This window comes from Carassius gibelio, chromosome B5 (genome assembly GCF_023724105.1).
Source record: "Carassius gibelio isolate Cgi1373 ecotype wild population from Czech Republic chromosome B5, carGib1.2-hapl.c, whole genome shotgun sequence".
Classification (NCBI taxonomy): Eukaryota; Metazoa; Chordata; class Actinopteri; order Cypriniformes; family Cyprinidae; genus Carassius; species Carassius gibelio.
Window position 1 is genome coordinate 5,402,157 of NC_068400.1, and position 14,115 is coordinate 5,416,271.

At 37.1% G+C, this 14,115-nt stretch overlaps 1 protein-coding gene and 1 long non-coding RNA gene across 7 annotated transcripts in view; one reads left to right on the forward strand and one right to left on the reverse strand.

The window, feature by feature from the left end:
- Positions 1-1,255, reverse strand: part of LOC127958721 (uncharacterized) — a 30,630-nt gene extending 29,375 nt beyond the window's left edge. Inside the window, exons 1-5 of one of the 6 annotated variants that reach the window (XR_008154121.1) lie at positions 1,092-1,255; positions 946-1,004; positions 643-696; positions 380-500; positions 206-269 (exon numbers count right to left, since the gene is read on the reverse strand). This is a non-coding gene — a long non-coding RNA (uncharacterized LOC127958721). The other 5 variants (XR_008154120.1, XR_008154117.1, XR_008154122.1 and 2 more) reach the window with 5 other exon arrangements.
- A 2,581-nt stretch (positions 1,256-3,836) lies between these two features.
- LOC127958688 (uncharacterized) lies at positions 3,837-13,774 on the forward strand. Its single transcript, XM_052557653.1, has 2 exons — positions 3,837-4,058; positions 11,027-13,774. Exon 2 carries the CDS (start codon positions 11,271-11,273, stop codon positions 13,089-13,091), a length of 1,821 nt encoding a protein of 606 aa, XP_052413613.1. The 5' UTR covers positions 3,837-4,058; positions 11,027-11,270; the 3' UTR covers positions 13,092-13,774.
- Positions 13,775-14,115: the final 341 nt, after the last annotated feature.

Here is a 14,115-nt window from a genome sequence, read left to right on the forward strand (position 1 = left end):
TTACTAAAAATTAAATAACAAAATATTTACATTTATTCGTTTAGCACAGGTATTTTTTAAATTATCTTAAAAATGAGGAACACCACAGGAATTATTTTGTCATATTAGTGCATTGATGGTTGTGGGCTAATTAAGTGCACAATGTGTGTATAAGTTGTGTGTGTACACTACATATGTATACACACATGGACAAACTCATACTTACCTCATCATATACATCCAGGACAGCAGGATCATCATTTTACAGGAAGGGCAATGTTAGAATTACTCTGGAAACAATAAAAAAAGAGAAAAGAAAAAAAGAACTGTTAATAAACTATAAATAATTGAATGTTTTAGAAGTGTTTCTGGTGTGTCTCTGCAAAACTTATTTACACACCTACAAAAGATGGGGTACGTCCAGAGAGGTCTGTTTATTGTCAGCCAGCATCAGACTTCAGCAGCTGTCTGTCCTCTGCCTCACAGGTGTCCACTACAGAGACACATTTCTTTATTAACTGCTGAATAAAAAGAAGGGTCGTTTTTTAATTGTTTAATTCAGTTCAGTGTAACAGTGTACACAGTCATATATAATTTTGGATTAGGCCAAGCTGAAACACCATTTCAGTTATTTCAATGTCAAATAAATAATTAAATACTTACATAGTGCTGTTCTGTGAATCCTTTGAGACTTTTAGAGAAGTCATACTGGATTTTCTGAGGAGAGAAAATGATCAAAACCAGTTTTATGTAACGTTACGTTATGTGCAAATGACTCGAAAAATAGGCTAACGTTAATAGCCTTACGTTACATGTAACGTTACGTTAACATGGATGTGTAACTATTTAAAAAACGTAAAAGACAACAATAATTTAGAAAAGTTGAAGAAAAGAGTTACAATGAATAAAGGTAAACAATAAACATCATGTGTAAGTTAAACCTAACTAATAATTATTGTTTGTGACCTTGTGTTTGTAGTCTCCATTTCGTCCCACAAAGTGCATTAGACTCGTAAGCATCGCAGCTATTAAATTAATGGTTAAAACAAAACATTGTATGAATCAGTATACAAATAATAAATCTGTGTATTTATATCGGAGCCTTTACTCACCTTGCGCAGCGGGTGTTTCTTTCTTTGAGGAAAGGAGCCGTTACTTCCTTGTATTTGAAATCGCTCTTCCACGCGCATGCGCGCAAACAGCAGGAGCGCGAGGACGCCAAGCCTCATGAATTTTCTTCTTCTTGACAAAAGCTGAACAGTTATTTCTGATTAATTTTAACTTATTTCATTAGGGGGAAAAAATAATCTAAATATTACTATTGTACCGATTGTTATAATTATAGTTTTTTTTTATTAAATTAATGCGTTTAGTCATATTAAGTTGAATAATATTTTTAATGTTTGCTTTAAAGTTTCAAAGTAAACTATCCTCCTTCAAATGATTTAACATTTAGCCTATTTCAATAAAACTATTTTTAGTTATTGCAGTATTTAAGTTTAAGTCTGGAGGAAATTAATAAATAATAATAACAAACATGCTGTAGCCACTGGATGCCTGTTTGCTTGTATATATTCCCTATTGCTGAGAAGTGTTTTCAGAAATAATTGTAACATTTTAGTTGGATATTCTGTCTGTTTAGAAGATTTTGTATGTCCTTTTGCTTTTGTTATTTAATTTATTTATGTTTTGACAGATCAAATGTGAAGATTTGTTCAACCATTTAGGTTTTTTTTTCACATGCAAGTGCCACAAAACTAATTGTTCCATCACATTCCTAAAAAGTAAATAATAATAATAATAAGTCACATTTAATTTTTGTCACTTCTCTGGGTTCTTCCAGATGCTGGCTTTTACAAGTGAGATCTTCCAGGAACCACTTTAATGTTAACAGAGCTTGCAGTAACCCTTTTTTTAAATGTGAGTTCCACCAGGAACCTCCAGAGCACTTTGAGGTCTCAGTGTAATGAAAGGGTGACTCCAGAACCTCAGAACTGGGAACAAAGTGCTTCAAGGATCCCATGAGTTCCTGCACGAACTGCAAAGACTATAATGGTTCTTCCAGGAACCCTATTATGAGAAAAAGAGCTTTGAGGCACTTAAAATACATTTTAAGGTTCCTGGAGTACTCAAAAGGATACCTGAGGCACCTTTAGTTTTTACAGTGTAGTTATGCAAAGATTTGGTTTCAAAAACAGTATCTATAAACTATTTCTTTTGATTTTAAATCTGCATCGAACTTCAGATCAATCTCATTAAAGTAAAAGGCAGTACTAAAGTCTGATTGTGTGGTGGATGTGTTCAAATGGGATCATCTTAATTCAAGTGATGAAGGATGGTGAAAGTCTGACAGTGTTGAGCACTACTTTAAGGTTAAACCTGCATGGTGTAAATGGTTGAAGATGATTAACAGTTGCAAATAAACATTCATTAGAAATTTATAAAAGTAATCAAAAAGTACTCAAAAGTAATTAGTTACATTACTTTTTTAAAGTAATTAAAAAAGTTACACTGCTATTACATTTTAAACAGGGTAACTTGTAATCTGTAACCTATTACATTTCCAAAGTAACCTTCCCAACACTGTCCACGATGCACCCCTAGACCTGTAAACATACAGCAAAGCGCTGCTGATTACAGCTATATTATTTCAGGTGATACATATATAATAAGTACAAACTCCTATTATTTGAAGTAATATTTCTAATTTTGAAGTGATGTGATATTTTCAATATTTAAAATGAGCAATTCCATGTATTCTGCCTCTATCAGTTTCAAAGGTTGTGGAAAAAAAGAATGAGGACACTTAGAGAAGGGAAAGTGACAGTGAAGAAATAGAGGACAAGGCTAGAGAGGAGAGACAGGGACAGGTGACACTACTCAGTCAGCCAGCAGCAAGTCAGTCAGCAGCCAATCAGCATTCCAGTGAACCATCAGCCAGTTACCTGGGTCTATTAAAAAAATTAAAGAGACCAGAAAAAATATTTAAAAAATGCAAAGGCAGCACTAAGAAAAATAAAGAATGAAAATGAAGCTATCAAAAAAAAAAAAAAAATGACCCTCAGCACTCCTGACCTGCATCATCACTGATGCTCCATCACAGAACAGTCCAGTGGCACCACTAATCCTCCACCCACCAGCACCCACAGATTGTTACAGTATGTTACTTTTATACACTAACAAGTTTAAGTATATAATACAGTAGTATTATATGTTATAGACAGGTTATATCATATAGACAGGTAATAGTCAATGAATCACAATGACTAAAAACACTCCACCCATGTTTTTGCAAACTCAATTCACTCTGAATTTATATCAGTAGGGTGCATTTTATTATTAAGGAATTTAATTATTTAATACGTGTAATAAGGAACAAACTTTATAACCTCATTTTACCACTTCCACTCACTGCTGTCACATGCGGTCAAACGTTATATTGAACTAATAGGCTATGTAACGTTAGCTAACTTTCCCCACCCTGCAAAAAAAAAAAAATATGTTTAGACTCCTTTTCTCTAATTCCAAACACGATTTGTGGAAGATTTTTATTGGTGGGATTTTGCTCAATCAAGTATAATCAAGATGAATCTAGTCATATATATACATACATGTTTTATTCCATTAGAATCATATAGCCTTTGTGTGAAAGGAATGTGCCTAAGTCTGCAAAAAACATCCGGACCACCACTTTTCTTTACCATAGCAAGTCACAGGAAACATCTGGAAAAACATACAATGGGTCTCTTCTCTTTACCATAGCGTCTCCCTAGGGAGGGATCAAAATTGCAAGCCTAAAGAAAAGTTTGACTATTTGGAAACGCCCTGTATGGGGTATATAATGAGATGCAACCTAGCATTCGAGAGATCCCTTGCAAGGGGGCTCGACTTTGTTTTGCTTGAAATAAAGTCTTTTCTTCTGAGAGAAAAATCCCTGACTGAGTTTGATTCTTCTGAGAGCCGGCAAAAGACACCACAGATTTGGCACCCCAGATGGGACTGGACAAGAGTGACAGAGTGGACAACCGCTTTTGAGCTGACCAATGATCAACACAACCGGGTGGCCACCATAAAACAAGGTAAGCATTTTTGCTTATAGAATTCGTTTGTGTTGGTTGAGGTCAGTTCTGAGTGGTAAGGACACTTAAAATCTACTCTTCCAAATTTAGAAAAAATAGGATATCCAAATTGAAAAAGGGGTTTTACTCCAGAAGAAATAACTGCATGCACATATTTTGTTTATTAATAGGAAAGCCTTGTAAGGTAACCTAGATTTAAAACAGAAATAGTGTAGGCAAAAAGGACATTGTAAAATCTGTGTTTATTGGATAGCTGTACCAAGTAGGACAGTGATAAACGGATAAGCAGATTAAGGAATCGCGAGAAAAAGTCCCACGGATACCGCTTTGAGAAAGTATAGGTGAAATTCTCAAAGGACAGAAATAGGTGGGCCCTTAAGGAGCTCTAGGAAGAGCTGTGTTTTGTTGTGTGGATGTATCTGTGTTCGGATGAATGAATTTGTGATTGGTGATGAATGTATGAACAAATAAATTCCGTATTGAGTGGGTAAGGGTTGAGCACCGTTCCTGGACCTTCACTTAAGTGTGAACTGGCGGAATTGGACTCAACCAATATCCACTTGAGAGGGATGAATGTATGATGAGCCTTGATAATAAAAGGACAATTAATGACTGATTATCCCTTAGATAAAGGGAAAAAGTATGCAAGCATAAGCACTCTGGCTCAATAAAGAGTGTAGCAAGTGTGAATGGGCTTAGGGAAATAGTATCAATAAAGTTTGAACCGAGATCTATAATAGAGTTTTGCATTTTGGATGTCTGTGTGAAAGGGGAGAACATTTTCTGAGCCCAGTCCAGTGGGAGTGAGAGCAAGGGAGGAAGTTCCCACATTAAAGTTTTAATACATGGGTGGACAAAAAAGGAAAGAAAAGTAAAAATAAAAATAAAGAATTATTGTTAGAAATAGTTATCTACAAAGTGATAATAAAATAGAGTAAATAAAATAGACAGTTAAATAATAATATAAATTTAAGAAGTGTAAACGCATGAGACAATAAAAAACTAAATTCAAAAGGGTATAACACATAAAAAAGAATAGAAAGTAGGGTGAAATGGGTAAAAAATAGTTAAATTCAGTAAAAGGAAAAGAAGAAATTGTAACCAAGTTATTATATAAAACTAAAAAGTTGATTTTTGGTGGTAATAATATAAATAAAGATATGGCAGCCACACCAGTGGAAATCATTGGATTAAAAAATCCACTGTGTAAAGCGCAAATAGACAAAATCTCAAAAAAATGGCAGAAGAGAACAAAAAATATGACGACAAAATGGCCAAAGGAAGGGACATTTGATGTGGCATTGTGTGAGGAAATGGAAACTCTAATAAAAAATTATAAAACTAAAAGCATCAATATGAAAAAAGAAAAAAGAGAAACAAAAAGGGAAAAAGAGAAAGAAATACTTGCGCTGTTTAAAAAAGAAGGTGAAGATATGTTGAAGAGTATAAAACAGGCTAGGAAAGTCCTGAAGGAGGCAGAGAAGGATAACATTAGAAAAGAAAAGAAATATGCAGACCCCCCTCCTTATCTGCCTTTAGCAAGAGAATTCCCAATACTCAAGGGAACCATGGAGGTAACAGGAGAACTAGAGTTAGAAGGGCAGTTAGAGATGGATGATAGAGAGGAACCAGCTGTAAAAACACAGAGGCAAACCAGACAGGAAAGTGCAGAAGGTTTGCAACTTGACTGTTACAGACAAGCACGTACAGCGTTAGAAAAAATGAAAGCAAGTCAGGAAGATAAAACCTGGTTTGAGGAAGGATTAGAAAGAAAACGGAGGGAAGATAGAGATATTGTAGCACAAGTACAAGCTTTGGAAGAAGAAATGGAAGAGAAAATTAGAGAATCAGGGAAGAAGATCAGAGAGGTAAACAAGTTGGAGAGAGGAAAGAGTAAGTTGTTCTACGGTAGTGAGGATGAGAATCAGGCAGAGGAGTTATTTGATAACAGTAAATGGGAACAGGGCAGAGATAAAGGGACACTTAGACCACTGGCCGCACAGCTCCCAATTTTAATCAAGGGTGAGCAGGGACAGTATGTCCCCTGGGCTTCACAGGACCTCGAGGGGCTTGTCACTCGTCTTCCTGATATTCATGAGGGTGCAGGGAAATTCATTAAAGTGTTTGAAGAGGAAACAATGGGAAAGCTATTGGCAGTGGGAGATGTTAAAGCTCTGCTGGCTAAAATTATTGGAGGGACAAAGATGGAAGAAATTCTTCTTACAACGACTCTAAACAGAGCAGTGAACTCTCACAATATGGATGGGATTGTTTTTGATGCATTCCGCCCAGCAGTATGGCAGGCATTGCGTGCGGAGTATCCGATCAGACTGAATCCTAAATCACTGAAGGGAGAAGGAATTGGAGATTTAGAGAATCCAACCACTTATGTCCAAAAAGAGCTGAAAAGGTGGAAACAAGAAACTGAGGGGGATCCCGAGGGAGACCCATTAATGTCAACATTGTTTAGACAAGCTGTGATTGATGCTATGCCGCCAGCGGTAAAAAGCAAGCTGGAGGATGTGGTCGGTTTAACTTCTAAAACACACAAAGAGTTTTGTGACCATGTGTCTCATGCAGTGGAACAGCAAAGAAAAAATGAACTAAAACTTAAAAGTCAAGAGAAAGAGTTACAACGTAAACTAACTCAATTACAGCTTGAAGAACTCACAAAAAAGAATAAGAAAAATATTCAAGCTTCAGTAACAAATGCAACAGCAGAACAAATGACTCTAGTACCTCCAGTAATTGCTCCACAACCTACTATTCCGTCAAGTCCACTTACAGCAGTTCCTCCAAATGAACACTTGAACTCTGTGCCCATAATAAACGTTTATACTCAACAGCCAGGACAAATGGGATGGAGAAAAAACCCCATACAGCAAAGAGGCAGAGGCAGAGGCAGAGGCAGAGACAGGCCTCCACCATTGTGCTGGGGTTGTGCGCAGCCCGGACACATCAAAGCTGACTGTCCAACTCAACAATGGCCACAGCAACCTCAGGGTAGAAGGGAGATGAGCTGGCAACAGCCTACTCAGGGTCCAGTGCAGGGCCCAGTAAACCCTTGGGGAGGTCCCAATCCAGGCTATTAGGGGTGCCCAGAGAATCCTAAAGGGGAGAGTCAGCTTCCAATTTTATCAACAAAAGCTGATCAAGAGCCTATTATGCAGATTAAAATAGAGGGAGATACATTTCCATTTTTGGTTGATACGGGGGCAAATTTAACGTGCATTAATTTGAAATATGCTTCACATCTCCCCTTGTCTGGAAAATTTGCAAAGACAATAGGATTCTCGGGAAAAATGCAATTGATTCCCATAACAGCTCCAGTGTGTCTACAAACAAAAGATCAAAGTATAACAATGCCCATTCTGGTATCAAATCAAACTCCTATTAATTTGTTAGGAAGAGATGCATTATGTAAATTAGGACTACAAATTTGGTGTTCTCCAGAAGGTATATATATTGATTCAATAGGAACAGAAAAACAAATGATGGTTGCAGAGCCAAAAGCAAATGTTTTTTGGATAGGACAGATAGAACAAGATGTGAGACAGACGGTCAATAAATGGGGAAAGTTTATTGAAGCACAGATACCTGAAGCACAGCTATCAAAGTCAGAATTTCATTGCACAATGATGTATGATCAAGAAAGAGATGAAAATATAGAACAGAAATGGCAAAAAGAAACAAAAGGACAGCAGATTGAGATAGTCTCCCAGTACATCATCATAGGTAAGGAGGGAGCAGCTTTAAACATACCAGAAAGTGAATTTGTCAAAAAATGGTTCAATGTAAATAACTCTGTCCCGCATATTGCAGTATATGTAGGAAGAAATTGGGAAGCGAAAGATTTAGGACCAATGATGAAAAGGGCAGAACAAAGCAAATGGGAATCAACAGAAAACCCATTGATTTTTCATTCAGCTGACAAAAATTACATCAAAATTCTGTGTGCAACCAGTTTGCTGGGAATTCCACAGGAAGTAGTTATCAGCCAAAAGAAAGTAACACAGATGACTACAGCATCTGATTTAATTAACACAAATGAGACTGAATTATTTAAGGAAATGGAGTGTCAGGTACCATCTGAACTATGGTCTCAACATGACACAGATATTGGATTAATAAAATCAGCAAATCCAGTAAGAGTTCAACTTAAGCCAAATGCACGTCTGCCTAGAAAAGCACAATATCCTTTACGAGCAGATGCAGAAGCAGGAATAAAGGACACAATTGAAGGCTTAGTTAAGGCAGGGGTATTGATAGAAACTACTAGTTACTGTAACACTCCAATTATGCCTGTAATCAAATCAGACAAAAACAGATGGCGACTTGTTCATGATTTACGAACAATAAATGAAATAACGGAAGATATGCCAGCTGAGGTACCAAACCCACACACTTTACTGACAAATGTCCCTCCTGATGCCAAATACTTTACTGTAATTGATCTTTGCTCTGCCTACTTCAGTGTACCGCTTGCAGAAGAGAGTAAATATTTGTTTGCATTCACACATGCAAATAAGCAATATACATATTCTAGACTACCTCAGGGATATAAACATTCACCACATATATTCAACAAGATTTTGAAGGATGATTTAGAAGACCTTGTAATAGACGGTACACTATTACAATACATGGATGATTTAATTATCTGTTCTACCTCACTAGAACAATGTCACAAAGACTCAATTAAGGTGTTGACAAAATTAGCAGAAGGAGGACACAAGGTGTCTAAAAACAAATTGCAGTATTGCCAGCCTCAAGTGGAATACTTGGGAAGATTAATTGCATTTGGTACACGAGCTATAGCTCCAGCTCAGTTAGAAGGTATAAGTAAAACACCGTTACCTCAGACAGTAGGACAAATGATGACATTTCTAGGAATGACAGGCTTTAGTGCCGATTGGATAGAGGACTATGCAGTAAAGACAGGGCCTTTGAGAGAAATGATGAAACAAGCAGGATTACAACATTTAAGAAATCCATTAAAATGGAACACAGATGCCTTACTAGCATTTGAAGCAATAAAAAAAGAATTACAACAGGCCCCTGCCCTGGGAATGGCAGAATATGATAAAATGTTTCATCTATACGTGGCAAATAGAGTTGATGGTTATGCATCAGCTGTATTAATGCAAGAAACCTGTAGTGGGAGGAAAAAACAGCCTATAGCATACTACAGCACAAAGTTAGACAATGTAGCCCAGGGATACCCACCATGTTACCAACAGGGTTTAGCTGCAGTGTATTATGCTTATGAAAAAGCATCCACAATAACTATGGGGTATCCAGTAACAATATATACCCATCACAAAGTTGTGGAATTAATAGAACAAGGGAAATTTGTTCTGACACAAGCTCGAATTCTAGCCTATTCCTCATTACTCACATATCCAGATGTTACCATTAAAAGATGCCATACAGTCAATCCGGCTGAATTAATTCCTTTGGCTTTCGAAGGAGAACCTCATGAGTGTGTGAATGAGTCCTTGGCATTTACTAGATTACGACCAGATCTAGAATCAACACCCATTACTGAAGCAGAAGTAACTTACTTTGTAGATGGTTCTAGCTTTAGGGATCACGAAGGAAATCATACAGGATATTCAGTAGTGAAGAAAAACAAAAAAGAATTTGAATCTGTGATATCACAACATTGTGTACAGCCCTGCTCTGCTCAATTAGCAGAATTAAAAGCTCTCACAACTGCATGTCAGTTAGCAAAAGGACAAACTGCTAACATTTTTACAGATTCAGCGTATGCTCATGGTGTATGTCATCTATTCGGAGCAGTGTGGAAACAAAGAGGTTTCAAAAAGAGTGATGGGACTCCCATCCAACATAGTGAACAAATAGGGCAATTGATTTCTGCTATGATGCTACCAAAACGACTAGCAATAATCAAATGTCAAGCACACAAGAAGGGAAATGACTATGTCATCAAAGGAAATAATGCAGCAGATTTAGAAGCTAAAAAAGCTTCAGGGTGTCAGGTAGCAGTATTAGCACCTGTTGTACTTATCGAGCGTCATCCTCAATTGGATGACATTATTCGAATACAACAACAAGCAGGCCCATATGAACAATCAATGTGGCATCAAAGGGGAGCTAAAAAAGACTCACAGGAGATCTGGCGTACACATGAAGGACACATTGTTGCACCTACTTCACTGTTGAATATTCTTATTACAGATGCACATGGTTTTGACCATTGTGCAAGGGGAGAAGTAGTAAGAAAAATTAAACAGCAAGGATATTGGTCTCCTTATTTATATGCAATGGTGGATGAATTTTTGTCCACATGTGAAGTATGTGCTAAATACAATGTAAGAAAAGGCATGGTGACACCAATAGGCCATATTCCAACACCTGAAGGCCCCTTTAAACATCTTGTATGTGATTATGTGGATATGATAAAGCGTGTACAAGGCAAAAGATACATGCTGGTTATCATAGACAGGTTTAGCAGGTGGGTGGAAGCAGTACCATCCGCGGATTTAGGAGCAGGAACTGTAATTAAATTCCTAACAAGAGAGGTAATTCCTAGATTTGGAATTCCATCAGAAATAAGTTCAGATAATGGGTCGGCATTCATACAAAAAACTGTGAAACAAGTGTTGCAACAATTAAGAATAAAACAGAGACTAGGATGCGTTTATAGGCCTCAGTCACAAGGGATAGTGGAGAGAGTTAATGGAGTGATCAAGGCCAAAATAAACAAAATATGTGAAAGTACTAAACTTAATTGGATTGATGCATTACCGCTCGCACTAATGAGCTATCGCATGCAAACTAACAGAAACACGCACTTAACACCGCATGAAATGCTTACGGGTCGACCCATGCCTGTGCCATATTGTAGAGGTCCCTATAAAGGACCGCCTCTAGAACAATTACAAATGGAACTTCGCTCTTATATGAAGAAACTAACTGCCATACATAAAGCTATCTATTTACAGGAAAAAAGAAAAGAGCCCAGTGAGGAATCGGAGACGGCCTGTCCAGTTGTTCCAGGGGATCAAGTTTATCTGAGGGTATTCCGGCGAAAATGGAATGAGCCCAGGAGAGAAGGACCCTACACAGTGGTGAGAGCTACTCCTACAGCAGTCCAAGTGGAGGGAAGCACAACCTGGTATCATCTAAACCACTGTACTAGAGTTCCCACAGGAAAGGCAGAAAGAAAGGAAAGCAGACAATCAGACAATGCAGGAGAGAGCAATGAGGAAGAATCAGAGACACATGATGAAGTGCAAACTGACGAGAGCTCTTTCCTCCTGTCAGACAAACTGGAGAGGACAGAGAATCAGTCTGACAACATGTCTGAAGACCATCCTATGCCTAATGCATCTCATAATGCAGACTCAAACTCAACCGATAGAAAGCAACCTGACTTCCCTTCAATTGACTTTACAACCTTTGAACAAAAGTGACAATGTGATCAACTCAACAGAACCAATGGTAATCAAAAATCGTAGAGACATTGATTATGATGTTCAAGGTGATGAAGACGTTAGTCAAATTGATGCATTATGGGATACAGCCCAAAACAATGAATGGTATAAATGGGCAGCCTTTACAGCTAAAGAAACAGGAAAAGAAAATTGCTTGCTGTGCTCCAAATCTCCGTTAAACAAAGTAATAGCCATACCAAATCCATATGACTACCGAAAATGTGCCCAATTTGGGAGAAACTTTTGTCATTTAACAGATTTTACCAGGCCATATTGTATTGCTGAATGCCTTGGATTTTTAGGAAATCCTAAATTAACAGATTATTTCTTTAGACCACTCTGGGGATCCTGGTGTCAGTATTCAGATATAGGTCAAAATATAAAAATTGAAAAACAAAAAGTAGAGATTCCAAAATGGTATAGCATAGATTATAAACAAGAATATGAGTGTTTCCATAAACCAAAAGGAACCCAAGATGTGGGTAAATTCAAAGGAAGATGTGCTATTATTTGGTATATAGATAAGAAAAATTCTTGGAAATCAGGAGTTCCTTCTAGAGCTCCAGAACTTTTAGCATTCGGAACAACTAAAGGAAGTAAGATAGCACCTGAAAAATGTGAAAATCAAACTATAGCCTTACCTCCAATAGAAATTTATGAAGATCAATCATTAATAATAGCAGATTTCTTTTGGATCTGTGGAGGGGAAATACTATTGCCTTCTTTACCAGTTGGATGGAAAGGTATATGTGTAAGAGTAAGGTTACTTCAAGAAGTTAGCATGGCACAATGGGGAACAGAACAGAGCACAAACAAGGAAGACAATAGAACTAAAAGAGGATACGAGCCAGACCCCAATGTATATTTAGACTCAATTGGACAACCAAGAGGAATTCCTAATAAATTCAAGGCAAGAAGTGAAATAAAAGGAGGTTTTGAGTCAATCCTGGTTTGGATCACACCAAACAAAAATACAGAGTGGATTAATTATATCTATTATAATCAACAAAGATTCATTAATTATACTGATGAGGCCTTAACCTTATTAGGCGACCAAGTGCATGCAACAAGCAGAATGACATGGCAAAACAGACAGGCTCTTAATTGGCTCTTGGCAGACAAGGGAGGAGTTTGTGTTATGTTTGGAGATCAATGTTGTACATTCATCCCAAATAACACCGCCCCTGGAGGAGCTTTCAGTGAAGTTATGACAAAAATTAAAAAATTAAGAAATGAAATTACAACAAATGCCGGAAGAGACCAACACATTTGGGATTGGATTGATGTGAGATTTGGAGCATGGGGAGCATGGTTTGTTAAACTAGGAATGTTTTTAGGAGTTGCCATATTAATAGGAGGATTATTATTTTGCTGTGTATTACCTTTATTAAGATCATTAATCATCAATGCTACTGTTAAGCAAATGGGAGTGATAAAAGTCCCAAATAATCAACAAAGGATCATTGAAAAGAGTCTGGAGGAATACTATGAAGGATGGCTAAACAAACGGAACTTAAATGAGCAAACTTTTGATGATAGTTCTATTGACTCTGAGGATGTTGAAGATGTCTAAGGGTGAACCATACCCTGGATATAAGTGCCAGTTGAACTTTGGCCCAGGGAGGCTCTTTACGATACATAAGGTATCTGAGCTGAAGATCAACTTTTATAATCTTGTGATATTCAATTATTGATGTAATGTATGTATTTTATGTCTTTTATACATAACTGTGATAACCACAGGCAAGTGCTGAACCAATTACACGCTCACGCTTTTAACATTGTGTACTATCAAAGAAGGAATTAGGGAGACTGGATCTTTTACTCGCTCCTAGTCAAAAAAGGAGAGAGATGTTTGGTCCAGTAATCCCTCAGAGTGGAATCTCATAATCTAGTCACTGGTGATAATACAATGTGACTTATTTAGTCACTAGGTAGTGTAACTAATATGACTGGATTATGGAATAGCACTCTGGATAAGAATAATCAAATGTGAGACTTATTAAGTCTCAAAGGGGAGAATATGTGGAAGATTTTTATTGGTGGGATTTTGCTCAATCAAGTATAATCAAGATGAATCTAGTCATATATATACATACATGTTTTATTCCATTAGAATCATATAGCCTTTGTGTGAAAGGAATGTGCCTAAGTCTGCAAAAAACATCCGGACCACCACTTTTCTTTACCATAGCAAGTCACAGGAAACATCTGGAAAAACATACAATGGGTCTCTTCTCTTTACCATAGCGTCTCCCTAGGGAGGGATCAAAATTGCAAGCCTAAAGAAAAGTTTGACTATTTGGAAACGCCCTGTATGGGGTATATAATGAGATGCAACCTAGCATTCGAGAGATCCCTTGCAAGGGGGCTCGACTTTGTTTTGCTTGAAATAAAGTCTTTTCTTCTGAGAGAAAAATCCCTGACTGAGTTTGATTCTTCTGAGAGCCGGCAAAAGACACCACAGATTCAGCTACAATCCTAGCCTAATCTGTTAGTTATCTGATAACATCCCTTAAATCTACTAATTTAATGAGTAATAATCTACTAGAAGGTTTTAACTTACAATTTATTGTTATTAAGATGTACTGATAATA

What these genes read in the sequence shown, in the direction of transcription:
- LOC127958688 (XM_052557653.1), top strand. Translation starts at nt 11,271, where the DNA reads ATGCAGGAGAGAGCAATGAGGAAGAATCAGAGACACATGATGAAGTGC.